Source organism: Cricetulus griseus, chromosome 6 (genome assembly GCF_003668045.3).
Source record: "Cricetulus griseus strain 17A/GY chromosome 6, alternate assembly CriGri-PICRH-1.0, whole genome shotgun sequence".
NCBI classification, from domain to species: domain Eukaryota; kingdom Metazoa; phylum Chordata; class Mammalia; order Rodentia; family Cricetidae; genus Cricetulus; species Cricetulus griseus.
In genome coordinates this window covers 153924521-153947350 of record NC_048599.1, presented here as the reverse complement: position 1 = coordinate 153947350, position 22830 = coordinate 153924521, and the positions used below count along the sequence as shown (strand labels likewise).

The 22830-nt window shown below is 53.2% G+C and overlaps 4 protein-coding genes across 10 annotated transcripts in view; 2 read left to right on the top strand and 2 right to left on the bottom strand.

The window, feature by feature from the left end:
• Positions 1-222, bottom strand: part of Nosip (nitric oxide synthase interacting protein) — a 12668-nt gene extending 12446 nt beyond the window's left edge. For 2 of the 4 annotated variants that reach the window (XM_027420692.2, XM_027420691.2), the window contains exon 1: positions 108-221. The gene's annotated coding sequence lies outside the window, so the exon portion shown is untranslated. Of the gene's footprint in view, positions 1-107 lie in introns of all 4 variants that reach the window. The other 2 variants (XM_027420694.2, XM_027420693.2) reach the window with 2 other exon arrangements.
• Prrg2 (proline rich and Gla domain 2) lies at positions 192-8278 on the top strand. 4 transcript variants are annotated; one of them, XM_027420696.2, is made up of 8 exons: positions 207-261; positions 1001-1046; positions 1615-1769; positions 2295-2476; positions 2656-2695; positions 5887-6031; positions 7339-7467; positions 7787-8278. In XM_027420696.2, the coding sequence occupies exons 3-8, from the start codon at positions 1685-1687 to the stop codon at positions 7803-7805; spliced, it is 600 nt and encodes a 199-aa protein (XP_027276497.1). In that variant the 5' UTR covers positions 207-261; positions 1001-1046; positions 1615-1684; the 3' UTR covers positions 7806-8278. The 4 variants fall into 4 exon arrangements, with proteins under 4 accessions (XP_027276499.1, XP_027276497.1, XP_027276496.1 ...); XM_027420697.2 differs by lacking the exon at positions 207-261 and adding an exon at positions 280-377; XM_027420698.2 differs by lacking the exon at positions 1001-1046 and having other exon boundaries at positions 192-261.
• Positions 7879-9132, bottom strand: LOC118239116 (translation initiation factor IF-2-like). Its single transcript, XM_035447109.1, has 3 exons — positions 9078-9132; positions 8705-8985; positions 7879-8253 (listed from the first exon to the last, which is right to left on the bottom strand). The coding sequence occupies exons 1-3, from the start codon at positions 9130-9132 to the stop codon at positions 7915-7917; spliced, it is 675 nt and encodes a 224-aa protein (XP_035303000.1). The 3' UTR covers positions 7879-7914.
• Positions 8922-22830, top strand: part of Prr12 (proline rich 12) — a 26534-nt gene continuing 12625 nt past the window's right edge. The window contains exons 1-6 of the mRNA XM_027420700.2: positions 8922-9216; positions 10638-10750; positions 11582-11743; positions 11829-15130; positions 15812-16482; positions 18060-18468. Of these exons, the coding sequence (XP_027276501.1) occupies positions 9131-9216; positions 10638-10750; positions 11582-11743; positions 11829-15130; positions 15812-16482; positions 18060-18468 (4743 nt within the window). The 5' untranslated portion in view covers positions 8922-9130. The remainder of the gene's footprint in view (positions 9217-10637; positions 10751-11581; positions 11744-11828; positions 15131-15811; positions 16483-18059; positions 18469-22830) is intronic.

Below are 22830 nucleotides of genomic sequence, written 5' to 3'. Positions count from 1 at the left end.
GCAGAAATCCGGGGTGCGAAACCTTATCCTGTGTCCTTCCGAACTTCAAATATCCCACCCACACCAAGGGATATTAGCGACGCGACCCCACACCGCCTGCAGCTCACCTCAGAAACGGTTATCCAACCCGTCGTTGCTTCGACTGTGTCCCTAACCGGAAAAGACTACTGTTTTCTTCCACCCCACTCCTCCCACTTCCGCTCGGCAGTAGAAACCGGAAATAATACTGCCCCTAGTTGCGGAGGTGCTTTGCCTGGCTTGGTAAGTCGTTTCTTCTCTTCCAGAGCCCCCCCCCGGAAACGTGAGTGACAACTCAAAGGTTCCGCAAAGCGAAAGTGGCTTGAATATAGGAGACCGCTTAGCCCGTGGCAGAGTGGGTCAGTTGCTTTAAGCCTCTTGAAGTCCGAGTTTAAGAACTAACTCCTTCGCCCAGAGATTCTGATACCCACTTTCCCAAATATATGCTATTTTTTCGTTGCATCTTAAGAGAAGATTAAGTGAGAACTCTTCTTTGCAGATATTATAGAAAGCAGTAGTCAAAAGATCACGAGACCAAGCTGTTCAAGTCACTTTCAGAAAACGGATTTACTGTGGTACCGCGCAGTTATTCTAGGATCCAAAACATTCAGTTCCCACCAGTTTGTAGATCTCTAGAGACCCAAGGTTTATTTTCCTGACTCTGCCAAGCAAACTGTTTGCAGGCAGAGACCCAGACCGGGAAAGAGGAGAGGAGGAGATTCTGATAAAGTCCCCTAGATCCCTCTATACCGTAGGAAACAAAGTTTTGCTTCTATGTGGGGCTGTGTCCCTGAAGCCCTTGGTCCTAAGGTTCCTTTAAGTACTTTGTCCCTTACCTGAGTCCCTCCCAGAGTAGGTAATCAGTAGCCCCGCCCCCTGTCAGAAGCCAGGATCCCGGCCTAGTTACCGAAATGAGGCACCCCTCCTCCCTCTCCCCACCCTCTCCCCTACCCCTTTTCACAACTGGTTCCTGCTGACTCAGGGGGTCTTCATTAAAGAAGAGAGGCAGGGTTCCCAGGTCTTGGCAGGTAAGTGAATAATGCTGTCAGAGAAACTTGGGGGTGGAGTGGGGGGGGCTCTTATGTGCTGACTGGCCACACCATTGGGATCTAGAAACTTGGGACCCTAAGCCCCTAAGTCCTGGAGTCCAGGACCCCCTGTCCCCTCAAGCCTTCAGACCTCGAAACTTAGGATCTCGTCTGTCCTGTAATCTTTGATCTCTGAGGGTGGATGAGGTCACGAGCAGAGGGAGGTTGACTTGGAATGGAATCTACCAGGTTGGAAGGGATCAGGACTGAAGAGGAATCTGTGTGAATGCTTACTGTGTGTTAGACCTGTGATGGGTACTGCAGATACAGGAGAGGTATAAAAGAGAGCACACCAACTTTGTGTTCATCATTGGGAGGGCCCTGTCATCTCTGAGTTCCTGGTACAATAGGCAAGTAACTTTACCTCCTAGTTACACAATTTCCCCATCTGTAGAATGGCAGGAGTAATTGGATGGTTTTGAAAATTAAGAGGAGTTGATACAGACCCACAGTGTCTAGCATGGGACACGGGCTAAGAGCTGGCTTTTGTTTCATTCACTGACTGCAGAGTCCAGGCAGGGAGTCCTTGCCTCCCAGCTCTGCTGCTGAGGCATTTGTCATTTGGGAGTGTACACAATATGAGGGGCCACCCTTCCCTGCTCTTAGTCTACATGGGATTGGCCACCTGCCTGGACACCTTACCTCATGGAGAGCAAAATCAAGGTGAGTGTTTGTGGGAAGAGCCTTGCAGAGGTTCAATTTCTGTCTTCCTCTATCCAGGATACTTCCTGGCTTCCCAGGCCCCAACCCTTCTCCCTCAGATACAGGAGTTCAGGCCCCAGCCTCTTCCCTCAGACCCACAAGTCCAGGTCTCAACCTTCCTTGCTCAGAAATAGATTTTCTTTCTTTCTTTCTTTCTTTCTTTCTTTTTTTTTTTTTTTTTTTTTTTTTTTTTTTTCGAGACAGGGTTTCTCTGTGGCTTTGGAGCCTGTCCTGGTACTCACTCTGGAGACCAGGCTGGCCTCGAACTCACAGAGATCCACCTGCCTCTGCCTCCCGAGTGCTGGATTAAAGGCATGCGCCACCAACGCCTGGCTTAGAAATAGATTTTCATACTCCAGTTTTCCTCCCTCATTCCCAGTGGTCCAGACCCCTGGCCCTCCTCCTCACACCCTCAGAAACCCACAGCTCTTTATCTTCTTTGTCCTCACTTCTAAGGATTCTCTGTTTTGACCCCGATGTCCTTAGTTCTTGATATCTTCCTGGATCCCCCGAAGGCCCAGAGTTTCCTAGTTGGCCACAGGCGGATTCCACGGGCTAACCATTGGGACCTGGAGTTGCTGACTCCTGGGAACCTGGAACGGGAGTGTCAGGAGGAGAGGTGCTCCTGGGAGGAGGCCCGGGAGTACTTTGAGGACAACACATTGACGGTGAGGACAGTGAGGGCCCTCTGCCTTCTCCAGGTGTTAAGGAGAGCTGGCATCCAGCTTTCACCTCCCTCTTACCTCCCTGGGGTTTCAGACATCAGGGTGGACTGATTGTGTGTGTGTGTGTGTGGTTACATGTTTAGTTGCGTCTTTTCCCTTCTCTTCCCCTCCAATCCTTCTAGGAACGCTTCTGGGAAAGCTATGCCTACAATGGCAAAGGAGGTGAGTGGTACTCAGCCCTCTTGCTCCATGTTGGGGAAGCAGCCCTTAGCCCTGGAATTCAATCCAAAGTCCCTCTACACATACAGGGACCACCTTCTCTCAAATCCCATGCTGCCCAGAGATGACTGACAAGGCGTCCCCTCCTGTTTCCTTATGACCCTTGTTTGAGAAATCCAACACAACTGCATTCACATTTATAGGAGGACCCAAGTCCCCAGGAGGGGAGCATGTGGGTGGGCAGATGGAAGAAAGGGTTATTGTCATGGGGCCTATCAGAAGGACAAATTCACCTGGGACCTTCTGTAGATCCAGAGCCCAGATCTTTACAAGCATCTTGGTTGCTAGTGGGGCTGTTCCCTAGCAACAAAGCTAGGGCCTGAAGCCTGGCCATCTCACCTGTCCAGTTTGCCTACACCAGCCCCTCCTCTGAATTCTGAAGCCCTCATCTTGGCTTGAGTCTTGTTGCTAAGGGGGGGCTGCTCCTTAGCAACAGGGCCCTGGCCAGGCCAGACAGGAAGACAGAAGCACTACCTTGCTGGCTTCCCCTCCCCCAAAGCCCCATGCCAGCCACAGCCTGCCTGGTTGCTAAGGAGGCCTTCTTCCTAGCAACCGTACCTAGCTGGAGGACCAGGGCCTCCTGCCTAGCTGGAGGACCCCCCTCTGGGCACCAGCTGCCCCACCCCCTCATGGCCTGGTTGCTAGGGGTGGATGCCCCTTAGCAACAGGCCCTTGGTCTGTACTGGAGTACTCACCACTCCAGTTGCTAGGGGAGATTGCTCCTTTTCTACAATCCTAGCAAGGACTAGTGGCTACTTGGATCACCTGAAATCTGCCAGACTTTGGAGCGCTGTCTTCTCACTGCAAGCTAAAAGCAAGGTTGGAGGTGGAGATGGGTGGTAACCAGATTCGATGGTCCAGGCCTTGGCCTTGCAATCCCAGCTACTCCAGAGGTTAAAGCAGATTGTGAGTACAAGGCCAGCCTCTGCTACATATCAAGTTTGAGGCCAGCTTGAGAATCCATGTCTCAATAAAACAAAACCAGGGGCTAGAGAGATGGACCAGTTGGTAAAGTGCTTGCCATGTAAACCCAAGGACCTGAGTTTGATTTCCTAGAATCTACAGGAAGAAGCTGGGCATGCTGGTGCACCTCCGTAATCCCACTGTGAGAGAGGAGAGACAGGAGGGTTCATGGGCTCCCTGGGTAACCAGCTTGCCTAAGTCACAGAGCCCCTACTTCATGAGAGAACCTTTTTCAAAAAAAAAAACAAGGCACCCCAGTGAGACTGCTCAGCAGGTGAGTGTGCTTGTCACCAAGCCCATGATCTGAGTTCAGTCCCTGAATACCACATAGTAGAATGAGAGAACTGACTTACAGGAGTTGTCCTCTGACCTCTATATGTACACATATACATACATATAAATAATTAAATGAAAAAAAAAAACAAAGTGTATGACTTTTGGGGAAAAACATCCAAGGTTGAACTGTGGTCACCCCCCCACACACACACATCCCTATGTAATCAACAGTAAGGGCTAGAGAGATGGCACAGCACTTAAGAGTTCTTGTTGCTGTTGCAGAATACTGGAGTTTGGTTCCTAGGACCCTAGTTAGGTGCTGTCACTACTGGTGATAACTCTAGCAGATGCAGAGGGTCCAATGTCTTCCTGTGACCTCTGTACACCTACCTTCCCCACACATACACACAAATGCAAATAAAATAGGTTATTTAGGAAATCAACAGGAGGCTGGAGAGATGGTGCAGGGGTTAAGAACACTTGCTGTTCTTGCAGAGAACCTAGGTTCAGTTTTCAGCGCCTACATACTGGCCATCAATTCCAGTTCCAGGGATCCAAAACCCTCTTCTCACTTGTTATGGCATGAGACAAGGATGTGGTGCACATATATATAAAATAAAATAAATCTTTTTTTTTTTTTTAAAGCTAGAAGTCCAGCCTGGTCTCCAGAGCGAGTGCCAGGATAGGCTCCAAAGCTACACAGAAAAACCCTGTCTCAAAAAACTAAAAAAAAAAAAAAAAAAAAAAAGTTCAGCCAGGGGGTGGTGCACGCCTTTAATCCCAGAACTCGAGAGGCAGAGGCAGACAGATCTCTCTGAGTTTGAGGCCAACCTGGTCTACAGAGTGAGTTCCAGGACAGCCAGGGCTGTTACACATAGAAATCCTGTCTTGAAAAAACTAAACCAAACCAAGCAAAACAAAAACCCTAGGTGTTCACTCTCTGGCATGACAAAAAGAATATAACATTATTTAAAAATAAAAAGAGCCTAAAGCAAACAAAATCAAATTGAGAGCAAGGATGCTGAAGTCTCCTTTTGCTCCCTTAGTTTGTTGAAGGGGTCTATAACTTAGGCTCAGGTTCATGAAAGTCAACACCTCCGTATTTCAGGCTGTCCTCCAATTTATCCATTTATCCATTATTATCCTTGTAAATACTGCCATTTTCCTATGGAATGGGCCTTCTCTTGTGCTACATGAACATAATTCAGTTTAAGTAAAAGGTACACATTAATGTGTTTGCAGTGAACTATCTTTCTCCCCGCCCCCCTCCAGTGGTGGGGGTGAATCCAGGGCCTTAAGTATGCTTCCCAACTACCCTACCACTGTGCTACACCCCAGATTCAATTCTCTTTTCATTTGTTTTGTGACAGTGTCTCACTAACTTGCCCAGGCTGACCTTGAATTCACTGTCAGACTTCCAACATGCTATCCCTCAGTCTTGAACACCCAAGTAGCTGAGCTGACATGTTGGGGGGCCATCACTCCCTGCTTAGATCTTAATGAATGAGTTTTCATGAGCTCCTGGTAGGGCTCATGTCCCCATTCTGCTTAGCAGGAAACAGACTCTGAGAAAGAAAGCCATAGTGTTTGTTGCCTAAAGCCACGGGAGCAGGAAGGGAGGGAGTCTCAGATTTATCTGTCTTGCTTTTTTTTTTCAAGACAGGGTTTCTCTGTGTAGCCTTGGCTATTCTGGAACTTATTCTGTAGATCAAGATGGCCTCAGAACTCACAGAGATCTGCCTACCCCTGCCTCCTGAGTGCTGGGTTCAGAGGTGTGCACAACCACTACCTGCCATCTGCCTTGCTTCTTAGCACATGCCCTTAGGGAAAGGAATTGAGATGTTGGGGAAGGTGAAGGTGATAGCCCCTGGACGGCTGGTACCCTCTCCCCACAGGGCGTGGACGAGTAGACGTCGCAGGCCTGGCAGTAGGACTGACCTCTGGGATCGTGGTCATCGTTTTGGCTGGCTTGGGAGCCTTTTGGTATCTGCATTACCGACGACGGCGCCACCTCAGAGTCCGGGAGTCCTGTCAGCAAGAGTAAGGGGTCTTCTAGGAGGAGGGAATATGTGAGATGAGTTGAGAGGAAATTGGGAGGCTTGATTTGAGAAGGGCTAAAGTCTGAGGCAAGAGAGCAGTGCTGAAGAGTCTGGAGCCACAGACATATGGAGAAGTAAGTCTGTGGCCATTCCTATCTGTTCAGTTTGAAGTAAGTTCTTTCTGAAGTTGATACCTCTCAGTCTTTTGAGTACCAGATTTCAGTGACATCATTACTGTCACTGTGTAGCCTGTGGTCCATAGCTGTCGGGGCATAGGGGGCATAGTCTTTTCCATGGGTACAGGTCACAGCATGTGTTTGTATGAGCTGAGTTGTCCGGGTGTGTCTTTCCCACCAGCAGAGTCTCACAGGGTGAGATAGTGGTAGCTGGGTATCATCCCAGCACCCAAGAGGCAGTGGCAGGAGGATCTCAAAATCCTGAAGGCCTCTTCACTATAGTGTGAATTCAGAGCTAGCCTGGGTGACTTAAGGAGAACCTTTGTCAAAATAAAATGTGACAAGAGAAGTGAAGGTGTAGATCAGCAGTGGGATGCCTATGAAGGGCTGGGACATAGGATGCTCTGGGTCCTGGGTGCCCAGAAACGTGCCAACCTGAGTCCTATTCCGAGGACCCACATGGTAGAAGGAGAAAATACACTCCCCCAAGTTGTCCTCTGACCATCATTTGTGTGTGCGCATACATAGCTGTATTTTAATTACAAAATAAGATTTAAAGGAATGGATTTGGGCATAGTGGCTCACACATGCAATCCCAATGCTTCGGAGGCTAGGCAGGATTGTTAAGCTGTGAAGCCAGCCTGGGAGACCACGCCTAAAAGAGTGGATTTGGGAAACTTTGGAAGTAAATGTTTCTGTGTTGTGTTCCTGTCTGTGTGGACCTGCTGAATTTTGTCTTGTCTGTTCCTGGTGTCTGTCCACCTGATGTTTCTGTGGATGAGAGTGTACATTTGAGGTTCATTTTCATGTCCTTTGAAGTACTTTCCTCTATCCCCTCCCACCCTCAGTCAGTCTCTTTGTCTGTAACCCGTTGGTCATGTAAGTTTCTTTTTATTTGTAAAGATTTATTTTATGTGTATGGGTGTTTTGCATGCATGTATTATACACCACTTGTATGCCTGGTGCAATCAGAGGGCATCGGATCTCCTGAGACTGGAGTTACAGATGGTTAGGAGGAGCCATGTGGGTGCTGGGACTAGAACCTGGGTCCTCAGCAAGAGCATCCAGTGATCTTAAAAGCTGAGTTCAACTCCAATGTAAGTTTTATACTAACCACTCTTTCTGCCTCTAGGGCCGGGCTCATCACCCCCCTGAGTCCCCCGACGCCCTTGTCTCCACCCTTACCTCCAGGCCTCCCCACCTACGAGCAGGCGCTAGCAGCCTCTGGGGTGCATGATGCCCCGCCGCCCCCTTACTCCAGGTACTGGGTGGGGCTTCTGTCTGGGGATGTAGCGCCCAGGAAGGCAACGCGTGGGAGGGGCGTGTCCCCAAGGGCAGGTCTTGGTGCTTTGGGAAGTCTACAAGGGGCGGGGCTTGCAGGGCAGGGCGGGCCCTACGCAATTGTCTGTAGGGGTGTGGGCCAGCCGTGCAGGAGTGCAGCTTTTCAGGAAGGTGGGGCTTGTGCCTACAGGATTCAGGATTGGCTGACGCACAAAGGGCGGGTCAGTGTGTGGTCTTTGTGGAGGGGGCTAGTTTGACTCTGCACTGTACACTCCCCACCCCCACCCCCACCCTGCTAGCCTCAGAAGGCCTCACTGAAGACCTGCTCAAGAGCGCGGGCTCCCCGAACTGTGCCCCCGATGCACGGCGGATTCCGGAAGTCGCTGGGCCTCTTCGACTCCCCGGCTTCAGTGTGTGCATGGGGGAGTCAGGGTCGTCGGACCCGAGGTCTACCATGACACACGTGTTTCCGCCGCGCACGGATAGATGGTCCGTGCCCCTGCCTCTCCCCCTCGGAGTGGGCAGGCTCCTTTGAAACTCGGACAAGACGTGACTGGACTGTCGCTCGGCCGGTGTCGCGGAGAGCGCACGGAGAGAAGCAGGCCCGTGCACACGCCCGCCTTCGTGTATTTATTCCCCCGCTCCGGCACATGGGCGGTTCGCAATCCAGCATAAAGGTGGAGGGCGCGTTTGCTAAATCCTGGAAAAGGGGTGTCACGCTTGTGTTGCACCCCGGGAAATGGAGTTGAGCTGAGCTGCTATCTACCTAAAAAAAAAAAAAAAGCCCTTTGGAAAACGACGAGATTTAAAAAGAAAGACCCCCCCTACACACACAAATTGAAACAATTCGAGAAAAATAAAAATGAAAACGAACTGAATCCCGTTCCTGGGCGCATCTGCGCGCGGTGGAGCTTGGTTTCTGTACAGGCGCTGAGCCCTGTACACCCCCAAGCTCCGCTAGTGTGCTCTCTCTCTCTCTCTCTCTCTCTCTCTCTCTCTCTCTCTCTCTCTCTCTCTCTCTCTCTCTCTCCCTCTCTCTCTCTCTCTCCCTCTCTCTCCTCTCCCCCCTCCCAGGCTCCGCTAGTGCTCTCTCTCTCTCTCTTTTTTTTTTTGCATTTGCACGGGATTGTGGGAGGAAGCGGAGCGCAGCCAGACACCCGCCGCCCGCCCCCTTCCCCTCCCCCCTCCCCAGCCGCCTTGTGCAAAGATGGCTGCACCGTGAGCGCAGAGGAGGAGGAGGAGGCGGCGGCGGCGGCGGCGAAAGAGCGAGCACCCAGCGCCGGCACCCACTCCGGGGCCGTCCGGGACGCCCCCTCCCGAGTGCGCGTCCCCCTTCTCTCCTGCGAGCGCCGGGGCAAAGGCGGAGACAGCGGGGTCCCTCCTCCCCCCTTTCCCTCCTCCAGGGGGAAACCCCCCCTCCTTGGGTCAGCGGCTGCACCCCTCCTTTGCCCGCCCCTCCGTCCCTGCCCCTCCCTCCCCCGCCCGGGGCCTTCCCGGCCTTCGTGGCCGCAAAGAAAAAAAGAGAGAGAGAGAGAAAGGGAGGAAAAAAAGCAGCGGAGGGAGCGGCGGCGGAGGAGAGCGCGCGCGCGCCCCCTCCTTTCCCCCTCCCTCCCCCTCCCCCCAATTTCCACCGCGGCCAATTCATGGACAGGAACTACCCCAGCGCCGGCTTCGGGGACCCGCTCGGCGCCGGGGCGGGATGGAGTTACGAGAGGTCAGCGAAAGCTAGGTAAGAAGCTGAGGGGGACCTGGAGAAACGGGCCGAGAGATGGGGGGTTCCTGTCGGGCCTGGGCCTGGGGCCCGCCCGGCGTCGCGTGCACCGCCAACTCCCCCTCCTGCTTTTGCAAGGGAGCGGCCTTCTTTGGGTTTGTAACAACGCCGCCGCCCCAGTTTGCAAATTGCAAACTCCGCCAAAGCCAGCTCCGGCTTGCAAAAGAGAAACGGAGCAGGCAAGGCGCAAAAACAAATTGGAACCGGGAAGGCCTTGGAAAGATGGGAAGGATTGGCAATGCAAGGCCTGGACTTGCCCCCCATTTTTGGATTCCCGGTTTGCTGACCCCTCCCCCTGGGCGCCCCTGGCTCTGCAACTGCAAAGGTGGGAGGAAAGGAGAATTAGCTTGCAGACCTGGGGGGCGCGCACCCCCTCGCAGGTCCTATTGTTCCGGGGCTGCGTGAGGCTGGGCCACTCGGGCCCTCCCCCCTCCAAGAAATTCCGCGCGCAGAGTGGGCAGGGGGCCCCGCCCCCTTAATCTGGTTTCTGTGTGTTGGGGGGTCCTGGGATTAGGGACACGCCCCCTTCTGCTCCCCACCTTCCTGAAAGCTGAGAATCCTGGTTGATGGTGTACTGTTTGCCCTCTGGCCCGGGGCCACGGATTTGGACCCTTGTAAGGGTAGAGTAGGATCTTTTCCTCGTTTGTGTTTGCGTGTGTGAGCGTGGGTCTTTTCACGCGTGGCTAGCGGCATGTTCACCTCCGAACCTGCCTCTTGCAGTTTAATTTGTGTTGAGTCCTCACTCTTCACCTGCCCTTCAGCCCCTCCCCCTCAACACTTGGGTTTCCCCAGCGAGTACAAATTTTTCGAGTGGGACTTGACACTCAGGACCTTTTCTTCCCCACTTGTGAATTAAACTCCTGTATGTACATGCACCTGGCTCTGCCTCAGCCCCCTGGGGATGTACGAATTCATGTCAGTACTTGTACCTGGGACTTTCCCTGAGTCCTGTCCCCTCTCCACCTTCTCCCCTTGCCGTTTGGGACGCAAGCTGCCTCCTGCTTGTGGCTTGGCTGGATCCTTTCCCTAATACAGGGTCTGTGCTGTTCTAGTGGGGCCTGGGGTGTCCATGGTGTTCCTGTTAGGTTGTGTCGGAGGAGGGTTCAGGAGAGGACCTCGCCTTTCACTTTGGCTATTGTAGACTCTTCCCCTGACTTCCTGTGTCCCTGCATGTCTGTGTTTGCAGAAGTGGACTCCCAAGGGTTCCAGAATAGGGTCCTTTTTTTGCTCCCTCCATGGAGCAAGCTGGATTCCCAGGTGTGCTCAGGGATTCTCAGGGATCCTTGGAGTAACAACTCCATTCAAGTGGGAGGTTCCCCCAGCCCTCTTCTTAGAGGATAGCTTGAGAGGCGATTCTGACATCTCTCCCTTGCTCTCAGCTTGGTCTACGGCAGCTCCCGGACCTCGCACCCAGAAACCGACATCTTGCACCGCCAGGCCTACGCGGCCCCCCACCCACTACAAAGCTATGCCACCAACCACCACCCGGCAGGTACGGGCCCCCATCCCGGAGGGCTGGGACGGTCCGCCCTCCAAGACACCTGATTGGTTGCTGAAAGTTCCGCCCCTGCTAATTGGCCTTGCCCTTGGTCCTGGCCCTTTTTTTTTTTTTTTTGCCACTTTTCCTCTGATTGGTTGCCTCTGAGGCTCCTGGTCCGTGCTTCATTTTATATCGGAATCGTCAGGCCCTTTATGGGTCCGCCCCTTTCACTCCTATTGGCTGCTACCCATCAGGGGCCCCCAAATCCCACCTTCTCTTCCAGGCTTTTCCTCCTCTTTCCAGCCCATCCCAGTCCTTTCTTTCCCCATGAATTTGCCTGATCCTCTTGACTCCTTGGTTCCCTTTTTTCCCCCCCATTGGCTCCAATTCTTTGGCCCGCCCCCTTTTTTCTACCTCATCCACCATCACTGTGGCCCACACCTGGTTGGTTCCCTTCCAATTTTTAAACCAGTCCTGTTTGACCCCTGGTTCTCCTGGTTGACTCTTTCCTTGTTTTCTACCCCTTGACTTTTTGTGGCTACTGGGAATAGAACCTTATGTAGCCCTTAGCAACACCTTCTTCCCTCCATCCTTCCCTCCCTCCATTCTTCCCTTTCTTTATGTCAATTTTGAGACAGGGTCTCACTAAGTTACTCAGGTTATTTTTGAAGGTCTGATCCTCCTGCCTCAGCCTCTGAATTGAAAGTCGCAGTGTCCATTTGCTTGTCTGCTTTTCAGCCGTTGGTTCTCTGTACTGCACTTGGCTTAGGGCTTTCCCTTCCCCTCTGACCCCCAGCATGGGCCCACCCGGCCTGGCTGACCTGTCTTCTTGTGTCTTGCTAGGCCTCTCCGGACTTTTTGACACTGGCCTCCACCACGCAGGCTCAGCAGGGCCTGACGCCTCCGTCATGAACCTCATCTCTGCCCTGGAGTCCCGGGGCCCCCAGCCTGGCCCCTCTGCCTCCTCTCTCCTCTCCCAGTTCCGAAGCCCTTCCTGGCAAACAGGTAAGTCTAGTGCTAGTCCCCAGAGGGCTGGAGAAGGGCTGTCTCATGGTCCACTCTGACCTGTGGTCTTCTCCTTCATCCCTAGCCATGCACACACCGGGCCCCACGGAACTCTTCATCTCTGGTGCCCTCCCGGGCTCCAGCACCTTCCCGTCCTCCTCTGCCCTGTCTGCCTACCAGCACCCTGCTTCCTTTGGCAGCCGCCCCTTCCCAGTGCCCTCATCTCTCAGCCTCCAGGATCCACCATTCAGTCCTCCTGCTAATGGGCTCCTGTCTCCCCACGATGTGCTCCATCTGAAACCCTCGCAGGCACCCACAGTGCCCTCTTCATTGGGCTTTGAGCGCCTGGCAGGGGGTGGTGTCTTGGGGCCTGCTGGCCTTGGCCCTGCTCAGACTCCCCCTTACCGTCCTGGCCCCCCAGATCCACCTCCTCCTCCCCGCCACCTCCCAACTCAGTTCAATTTGCTGGCTTCTTCTTCTGCTGCCACCGCTGCCGAACCGTCCTCCCCTCAGCTCTACAACTTCTCGGGTGCTGCCCCTGGTCCGCCACCTGAGCGAGCCCTGCCCCGACAGGACACGGTCATCAAACATTACCAGCGGCCAGCCAGTGCGCAGCCTCCGCCACCCCCTCCCCCAACCCACTCCCTACAGCACTATCTGAGCTGCGGAGGCAGCTATCCCTCCATGGGCCACCGGGCCAGCTTGGCTTGCAGCCCTCTGGGAGGTGGGGAACCTTCTCCAGGTGCTGGAGAACCTAGCAAGGGTGGGCCCAGTGGAGCCACAGCTGGAGCAGCTGGCCGGGCCACAGGCCCGGAGACTGCTGGGGGAGGTGGGGCTGGGGGTGGTGGTGGCTACCGCCCTATTATCCAGTCCCCTGGTTACAAGACAAGTAAGGGGGGTTATGGGCCAGCCACAGGGGGTGCCACCAGGCCTCCACCACCTAGATCTACTGCCACACCCAAATGTCAGAGCCTGGGTGGACCAGCAGCTTACGCTGCAGGAAAGGCCTCTGGGGCTGGAGGGGCTGGGGGCCAGGCGTATTCTCCTGGTCAGCCCCAAGGGCTTCTGGGACCCCAGGGCTATGGGCAAGGATTTGGAGGGGGTCAGGCACAGGACTTAAGCAAAGGCCCTAGCTATTCTGGCGGGCCCCCGCAGCCCCCCAGTGGTCCCCCACCTCCTGGCCTAGCTACCTGTCAGAGTTACTCTCCAGACCAGCTTCAGGGCCAGCTCTATGGAGTACAGGGTGAGCCTTACCCTGGGCCAGCTGCCCATTCACAGGGACTCCCCACAGCCAGCCCCTCCCTCAGCTACAGTACTGGCCACTCTCCAGCTCTCTCAGGCCATGGAGGTGGCTGGGGACCCAGTTCTTTGGGAGGTGGTGGAGAGGCTAGCCCATCTCATATCATCCGACCCCTCCAGTCACCGCCTGCTACTGGCCGCCCTCCTGGTGTTGGCTCTCCAGGAGCCCCTGGCAAATACTTAAGTTCTGTCTTAGCTTCAGCTCCATTCCTGGCACCCCCTGGAGCCAGCAGCTATGCAGCTGGAGCAGGTGGCTACAAGGGGAAAGGGGATGGCTCAGAGCTGCTTGCTGGCCCTGGTGGTGCTACCACTGAGCGTACAGAAGATGAAGAATTTCTGATTCAGCACCTGCTTCAGGCACCCAGCCCACCTCGGACCTCAGGGGCAGACGGCTTGGTGGGCGAGGATGGGCCGGCTGATGCCTCGAAGGGACTTGGGGGCAGTGGTGGAGCAGGAGGACCGCCAGGTACACCATATGAATTGGCCAAGGAAGATCCCCAGAGGTACCATCTGCAAAGTGTCATCCGGACCAGTGCCAGTCTGGATGAGGGTGCCACGGCTGCGCTGGAGCTGGGCCTGGGGAGGATGAAGGAGAAGAAGAAGGGGCCAGAACGGGGCGGTGAAACCCCCGAGGGACTAGCCACCTCAGTTGTTCACTATGGAGCTGGTGCCAAGGAGCTGGGAGCCTTCTTGCAGAAGAGCCCACCTCCACCACCACCCACGGCCCAGCCAACCCAGCCCCCACCGCATGGTCTCCTCTTGGAGGCTGGAGGTCCTGACCTTCCCATGGTGCTGCCTCCGCCTCCCCCCCAGCTGCTTCCTTCTGTGCTCAGCCATGCCCCCAGCCCCTCACCCAGTGCCCCCAAAGTTGGTGTACACCTCCTTGAGCCAGCCACCCGGGACGGGGCTCCCCAGCCGCCTCCACCGCCACCTCCACCGCCACCATCTATGCCTCTGCAGCTTGAAGCCCACCTTCGTAGTCATGGCCTGGAACCCACAGCCCCAAGTCCGCGTTTACGACCAGAGGAGAGCCTGGAGCCTCCTGGAGCCATGCAAGAATTGCTCGGGGCTCTGGAACCATTGCCACCAGGGCCTGGGGACACTGGTGTGGGGCCGCCTAACTCAGAGGGCAAGGATCCCGCAGGTGCCTACCGAAGCCCCAGCCCTCAAGGGACCAAGGCACCACGGTTTGTACCCCTCACATCTATCTGCTTTCCTGACTCATTGCTTCAAGATGAGGAGCGGAGCTTTTTCCCCACCATGGAGGAGATGTTTGGTGGAGGGGCCGCTGATGACTATGGCAAGGCTGGGCAGACGGAAGATGATGGAGACCCCAAGACTGGTGCTGGTCCACCCCCTGGTCCTCCTGCTTATGACCCCTATGGGCCCTACTGTGGAGCCCGGGCATCTGGAGCCGGGCCAGAGACTCCAGGCCTGGGTCTGGACCCCAACAAACCCCCAGAGCTTCCCTCCACAGTCAATGCAGAGCCACTGGGCCTGATCCAGAGTGGGCCTCACCAGTCAGCGCCACCGCCGCCACCACCACCACCGCCGCCACCCCCTGTCTCTGAGCCCAAGGGTGGCCTCACCTCACCCATTTTCTGCTCGACCAAGCCAAAGAAGCTGCTGAAGACATCCTCATTCCACCTGCTCCGGCGTCGAGATCCTCCCTTCCAGACACCCAAGAAGCTGTATGCACAGGAGTATGAGTTTGAGGCTGATGAGGACAAAGCTGATGTACCCGCAGACATCCGCCTAAATCCAAGACGCCTGCCTGATCTGGTGTCTAGTTGCCGCTCCCGACCAGCCCTTTCACCACTGGGTGATATCGACTTTTGCCCACCCAACCCTGGTCCTGATGGCCCTCGGCGCCGAGGCCGCAAGCCCACCAAGGCAAAGCGTGACGGTCCTCCCCGACCCCGGGGGAGACCCCGGATTCGTCCACTGGAGGGCCCTGCTATTGCAGGGCCAGCTTCAGCCTCTATAACCACTGATGGGGCCAAGAAACCTCGGGGCCGGGGAAGGGGCAGAGGCAGGAAGGCTGAGGAAATGGGAAGTACTCGGTTGGAGCCCCTGAAACCACTTAAGGTGAGGGGGACTGGGTCTTGGAAGGGTTGGGCTGGACCGCCTGAGATTGAAGGTGGCAGGGTGCTCTAGGCATTGGAATTGTGGCTACCTCATTAAAAAGCACTAGACAGTTGCGTAGATGGAATTCTGGTGTCTGCAGGAGATAGGGTATTGTAATGTAATGCTCATAGGAAGACTGTGTCTTAGGACCCTTTTTTTTTTTTTTTTTTAACTTTTGGGGTAGGGTTTGAGACAGGGTCTCTCTGTGTAGCACTGGCTGTCCTGGAACTCACTCTGTAGACCAGGCTGGCCTTGAACTCACAGAGATCTGCCTATTCTGCCTCCTGAGTGCTGGGATTAAAGGTGTGCACCACCATCATCAGGCTGGACCTAGGTTCTAACGTCTTATGCGTGGAAGGATGGGCTGGGCATTCATATTCTGTGTGCCTGGATCTTATGGAAGGCCTGGGTACTGGAAGGAAGTGTTGACCGGGCCTCCTACCATTTAAATAAGGTCAATTGGATTGAAATTCAGGGATCCACAGCCTGGTTGAAGGAGTTGGACTTGGTCTAAGTGAGGTGGGTTATGGAACTCCAGGGTCTCAGAGACTTGGAAGGATAAAATATGGACCCCTGGATCTGAGGGAGGAGGCCTTGCGCTTGGGCCCCTGGACCTTGATTCTTTGCTATCCCCATGTCTAGATCAAGCTGTCTGTGCCCAAGGCTGGTGAGGGTCTGGGAGCGCCTTCCAACGATGCCGTCTCAGGTGTAGACCACAATAGCCTGGATTCCAACCTGACCCGGGAGAAAATTGAGGCCAAGATCAAGGAGGTAGAGGAGAAACAACCGGAGATGAAGTCAGGCTTCATGGCCTCTTTTCTCGACTTTCTCAAGTCAGGCAAGCGACACCCACCACTCTATCAAGCCGGCCTGACACCTCCGCTAAGCCCCCCTAAGAACGTGCCGGCCTCTGTGCCCACCCGAGGCCTGCAGCCCCCACCACCCACCGCGCCCACTGTGCCACACTCTGCGTCTTCTGGTCCTTTTGGCCTGGGGGGCGCATTAGAGGCTGCAGAGAGTGAGGGCCTGGGACTGGGCTGCCCATCACCCTGCAAGCGGCTGGATGAAGAGCTGAAGCGCAACCTGGAGACGCTGCCCTCTTTCTCCTCTGATGAAGAAGATTCTGTGGCAAAGAACAGAGACCTACAGGAAAGCATTTCCTCGGCCATCTCTGCCCTGGATGACCCCCCACTCACTGGGCCCAAGGACACTTCTGCACCAGAGGAGCCACCCTTAGGTACTGGACCTACAGTCTCAGGTCCAACGCCTCTCCCAAGCCTGCCCAGCACTAACAGCAATGGCACGCCTGGTGAGTTCTCAGGTGTTCTGGGAGGAAGTGATCAGCAGACAGTGAGGTTACATGTTACAAGGTTTTCTGTTGTGTAGACAAGCACACATGGCAAAGGTGATTTTCTGAGGGACAAAAACCAAAAAACCCAAAAATCCTTTCTGAGAAGGAACAACATCTTTTTTGTTCTTTCTTTTTCTCTTTTCCTTTTTTTTTTTTTTTTTTTTTTTTTTTTTTTTTTTTTTGTGATGGGGTTTCTCTGTGTATCCTTGCCTGGCCTGGAACTTGCTCTTAACCACTGAGCCATCTCTCCAGGTCCTATGGAACTTGCTCTATAGACCAGGCTGATCTGTCTCTGCCTCTAGAGTGCTGGGATTAAATGTATACACCACCCTCTCCTGGCTGGAATTTATTTTGTTTTGTTTTGTTTTTTTGTTTTTTTGAGACAGGGTTTCTCTGTGTAGCCCAGGCTGTCCTGGAACTCAATCTGTAGATCAGGCTGGCCTTGAACTCACAGAGATCCACCTATGTCTGCCTCTCAAGTGCTGGGACTAAAGGTGTGCACCACCACACAGAACATCTTTTCTTAATGAGCTCAGAAGTGCTACAAGAATCATGGGGCCTGGTATTGGGCCCCAAGATTCTGGAGATAGAATAGGGTATAAATAATAGGGACGGGTAATGAGGTAACAGAAGTTTTAGGAACTGTTAAGGAATATAAGTCTCAGAAGTACTCTGAGGAGCCAACAGTGAGGTCTGGGTGTGGTCAAGGACAGAGCCCCTGCCTAGAATCCGCCAGGGAAAGGACCCAACGTGTTTTCCTAATGAGTGAAAAACCTGGGTTCTGTCTTTAGTGCTATGAAAAAGTAGTTGGGAGGTGCAGGGGTGGCTCGTTGGGTAAGAGTGCTTACTGCCCTTCTAGAGGACCTAGGTTTGATTCCCAGCACACATATCCAGCAGCCTGTAATTCCAGTTCCAGAGGATCTGGTAAACGCATGCATTCGCGTGTGCACACACACACACACACACAGACACACTCACACGAATTAGGCAAGTGTGGATGGCATTAGGGATCTGTGACAACAAATAGGGAGTCATGGGAGGGGTTTGTATAAGTGGCGGATGTCCTAGGAGGGAATGAGGGCTTGAGAGTCACAGAAGGGATAACTTCAGAGTTAGGAGACATCAGGGTATGGAAATCAGAGTCAAACAAGGACTTCAAGGGCTTGGAGAGACAGCCCAGGATTGACAAGGGCCTTAGGTGCTCTGTGAAGTTGCTGAAGCTACAGTCAGTGGTGGTCTCATGAAGCAGAACCTCTGCAGGGATTGTCCCATCTCCTGCCTCTGCTGTCTGCCTTTAGTGACATCTAAGGCACTTGTTGATATGCTGGGGGCTCAGTGGCAGTTAGGGGCACAAGGATTTGTGTTGTTAGTAGAGCTGGGCATAGTGGCACATGACTGTCATTCTGAGTAGCATTTGAGATGAAGGCCAGCCTGGGCTATACAGGGGAAATCCAGAGAAGACCACATGTCTGATCTCTCTCTCTCTCTCTCTCTCTCTCTCTCTCTCTCTCTCTCTCTCTCTCTCTCTCTCTCTCTCAGAGCCCCTCTGCTGGAGGAGAAGCCCCCACCCACCCCACCTCCTGCCCCAACACCTCAGCCTGCTCCACCTCCACCAGCAGTCCCAGCCTTGCCCTCACCTGCTCCACTGGTGACTCCTGTGGCTAGCTCACCTCCTCCACCACAGCCACTGCCTCCACCAGCATTGCCCTCACCACCCCCACCAGCACCCACAGCTGTCCCACCAGTTGCCCCTCCAGAGGAGCCTGTGGCCCCATCCCCAGAGGACCCCGAACCTCCGGATGCTCGGCCTTTGCACCTTGCCAAGAAGCAGGAGACAGCAGCTGTGTGTGGAGAGACAGATGAGGAGGCAGGGGAGAGCGGCGGCGAGGGCATCTTTCGGGAGCGGGATGAGTTTGTCATTCGTGCGGAGGACATCCCCTCCCTCAAGGTAAGTCTCAGCATCATTCACAGATAGCACCTGGCTGAGTGTCTTATGTCACTGATTGAACAGCAGATGAGTGACAGGCCAGTCTGGATGAGGGTGCAGCACCAGTGTCACCCAGGTGGGCTTGCTAGGATGCTTCTGGGTCCCTAGTCTGACTTGGCTAATGGAAGTGATGGGGTTAAAACACTTGGTTTCATTCATTCTGCCCCCCTCTATGATGCTCTCTGAGCCTTTATGGGGTTGAGGTAGATGTAGTATTTAGGGCTGTGTTCTTCCGTCACTTCATCTCAGCGCTTGACCAGGTCTGAATCTCTGCATTAACTTCTGCCCACTGCAGAATGAGGGTTCTCTGGCTAAGGTTGAGAGAAGCACCAAACCGGATATTCATACATATTTAGAGGACTGTGAGAAGCAGAATGACAGTGGTGTCTGCCTCCCCATCCCCCAAAATCCTATGATTTCTCAAGCCATGGGCTCTTGACCAGATTTATAGGGCCAGACATTAATTTCCTCCTATGAACCTTCATGCCGTTAATATAGCAGTGGGCACATTCTGCTTGACAGGTCAGTGTTGTGTAATTTAGGATTCAAAGTTCATCACTTGGTGATTCTATTTCTTAGGGATTTTCAACCAGAGCATTTTTTTTTTTTTTTTCCCATTTGACATCAACCTAATGCAAGTATGTGTAGCTTGCAGGTAGTATAACAGCTATTTCCTTAGGGATACTCACTGTGTGTCAGGCTGAGTTAAACTCCTCCCCTGCCCCCCTCACCCCCAGGATTTCTCTGTATAATAGTCCTGGCTGTTCTGGAACTCACTGTGTATACCCGGCTGTTCTGGAATTCACTATGTATACCAGGCTGGCCTCTAACTTGCGGAGATCCATCTGCCTCTGCCTCCCAAGTGCTGGGATTAAAGGCGTGCGCCACCATACCTGTCCAGTGCTGAGTTTTAAATTCTTGGTGTAGAACTGGACCTGCTAGCATCAGCCTGCTACCCCAGCTTCTCTTGGGGTTGTGACAGGAGAATCCTAAGTCCAAGACCTTCCTATGCTACAGCCTGGAAAAAGGCTGGAAATACAGCTCAGTGTTAGTGCCCCTGTCTCTGGGCCTCACTTTGAGCTCTGCCTGGTCTGTGTCTCACTGGGTAGGTCAGGCTGACCTCAGACTTGCAGCAGTCCTCCTGCTCCAGCGCCATGACTGCAGTACTGCGGATGCATACCACCATGCTTGGCCACAGTTCAGTTTTGTCTTTTGTTTGTTTTTCTTTGCGACAGGGTCTCTACAGAGCCCTGGCTATCCAGGAACTTACTATGTAGACCAGGCTGGCCTGGAACTCACAGAAATCCAACTGCTTCTGTATGTGCCACAATGTTCAGCGTCCAGTTTTGTAAATAAAGATTTATCAGCAACATATCATCTGTGTTTTTCATATCCAGTGGCAGAGTGAAACTGGAAGCAGCAAATAATATTAACCAGCTTCCTGCCTAGCTTGCTTCCGAAGACCCTGGGCGACCTTTAGGATGTTTGGTCCATAGGCGTAACTGACTGAATCAGGAGTAAGCGGCTCCTGTAGGCTTGGTCCAGCAATAGAGTGCTTGCCTAGAATCCCCCAATGAGGAGCTGAGAGTGTGGCTCAGAGGTAGAGTGCTGGTAGGGCATGTCGGCTGTTCCCAGGAAGCAGAGCTGGTGCTCAGCTGGCTGCTGTCTCTGGTGTTGGCACAGGGAAGCTGCTCTGCGTGTTGGTGGGGCTGTGCATTGCCACTGTGCACATCGGATTGTGTCAAATCTCCACTGGTTCTTTCTGCAGTTCACATGTATTGGGTTAGATTCTTGACAAAGGCAGAAACTGGTAATAAGAATCTTGTGGGTTTTTTGTTTGTTTGTTTGTTGTTTTGGTTTTTTCGAGACAGGGTTTCTCTGTGGCTTTGGAGGTTGTCCTAGAACCAGCTCTTGTAGACCAGGCTGGTCTCGAACTCACAGAGATCCTTGCTTCCCGAGTGCTGGGACTAAAAGCTTGTGCCCCACCACCTGGCTTAATAAGAATCTTTTGTGATTTAACTGTTTTAGTGTTTGTTTTGTTTTTGTAGTAGGAGTTGGGGCTGGGGCAATGGGTCATTTTATAAGGGCAATTTGCTGTAGGTAAGGTCTCACTGGTTTACCCAGGCTGGCCTGAGCCTCACCTGTGGGTCATCTGGGCAGATTTTACAAGCTTTTCACAGTTCGCCTGTTGTATGTTTCCTGATCCTGGTGAACAGGGCTGCAGGCAGTGCCTTCACCAGCCCCATCTTACAGACCAAGAAAGCCAGTGGGCCTTGGGAAGGGGCCCATCCACTGACTGGGGCTGGGACAGGAGCCAAGGCCATCCATCTGATACTGTTTCCCAGCTGGTGTGGGACAGGGAAGGGGCCAGGTTAGGACTCAGATGCTTAAAATAATGAGTGAGAGTGAGCAATGGCACAGAGCCCTGAGTGATGCCTCTTGTTGGTGTCAGGGACTCCAGGAGGTGACTCCATTATGCCTCTCCTGCCTAGGAGCTGGAGTGTCACGTAGTCACCCTTAGCCACAGCTGATGTGGTGGGTGACTCACTTGACCTCACCTACTCTGGTCTCTGTAGCCCACACACAGAAGGTGCTGGAAAAATGGTGGCACTGTTGCTGTGATCTTGGGCTGGCTTTTACTACAAAGCTTGGTAAATACTCAGTAAAATACAGGCCAGGTGGTGGTGGTGCACCCCTTTAATCGCAGCCCTTTGGAGGCTGAGGTGGGCCGGGCATAATGGTATGAACCTATAATCCCAGCACTTGGGAAGAGGAGCCAGTAAGGTCAGGAGTCAAGGTCACCCTTGAGGCTCAAGTGAGCTCCATGAGATTTTTATCTCAAATGAAGCAACAGCTAGGGAAATGGCTCAATTGGTAGGTCCCTTGTAAGCATGGGGACCTTACTGAGTTCCATCCCGCAAGCTCTCTGGTGTTACCTACTTGTAATCCCAGTGGTTAGGAAGTGAGCAGGCAGAGACAGGTGGATCCCTGGGGGCTTGCTGGCCAGGCAGTTGAGGACCTGAGTTTGGTCCCTACAACTCAGAAGATAGAAGGAGAAAACCGATTCCCACGAGTTGTCTTCTGCCCTCCATACTTATATCATTTATGCGCATATGTGTATACACACAAATGAATTTATACTTATTAGTTAATTTTAAAAATTAGGCCCAGTGAGATGGTTCATTAGTGAAGGCACCTGCCCTAAAATCTGATGGCTTGAGTCCATTCCTGGGACCTTCACAAGGATTCTAGGCAGGGACTTTACTGATGAGCTGCATCCCAAGTCTATGTATGACATTTTAAACTTTCTTATCTCCACAAGTATAAAAAAATTCAGATGAGCTGGGTGTGGTGGTGCACGTCTTTATTCCCAGCACTGGGAAGGCAGAGGCAGGTGGATCCCTGTGAGTTTGAGGCCAGCCTGGTCTACAGAACAAGTTCCAGAATAGCCAGGGCTACACAGTCTGGGGGTGGGGTGGGAGAAGATTCAGGTGAAATTGGCCATTTGAATGTATTTTTTGAAGTCAAATATGTAAGCCAGGGATGGTGGCACGCGCTTTTAATCCCAGCACTGAGGAGGCAGAGACAGGCAGATCTCTGAGTTTGAGGCCAGTCTGGTCTACAGAGTGAAGCTATATATAAGTTGTCTTCCAAATTGGATGGTAGAGAATTGGTCACTGACTACTTCAGTGTCCTTGTTTGTAAAAGGGAAATGATACCATCACTCAGTTCTGTGGGAGGTAGGGAGTCATCCTAGAGGAATGCCCAATTCAAGGCCCCATGTGAGAAACATGGCAAGTTTGAGGAAATGGTAGAGTGAGGTGTTGGATCACAAGTACAGGCTGGGTAGGAGGCTAGCCTGGAGGATTTGGGGTCCTGGGGTTGGGTGAATAGCTGCTCTTGAAGACATAGCTTTTGCTGATGGGGCCCTTGGTCAGCAGGGAGATACAGGAGGTGGCAGGGGTCAGTTTCAGGCCTAAAGAGCCATGTGTTCGTTGCTGTAGTCCATGACTGCCTTCCTGTTTGATTTTATTTTGTCATTTGGTTTTGCTCTGTTGCTCTGAGGGGCCTTGAACTCTGGTACACAAGAGATTTTCTTGCCTATCCAGACATGGTGGCTCATCCTGTAATCCCTGCCCTTGGGAGTCTGAGGCAAGATTACCACAAATTGGAGGCTGACTCGTCTACGTAGAGTTCCAGACCACTGGGCCCAGCTAACCTTTCTTGTTAAATAGCATAAATGGGTGTGAGTAGCTCACCTGCTCACACTCCTGCCGCTAGTAGTAGCGCATGGCTTAGTTTGTCACAGGTCACATTCTTAGG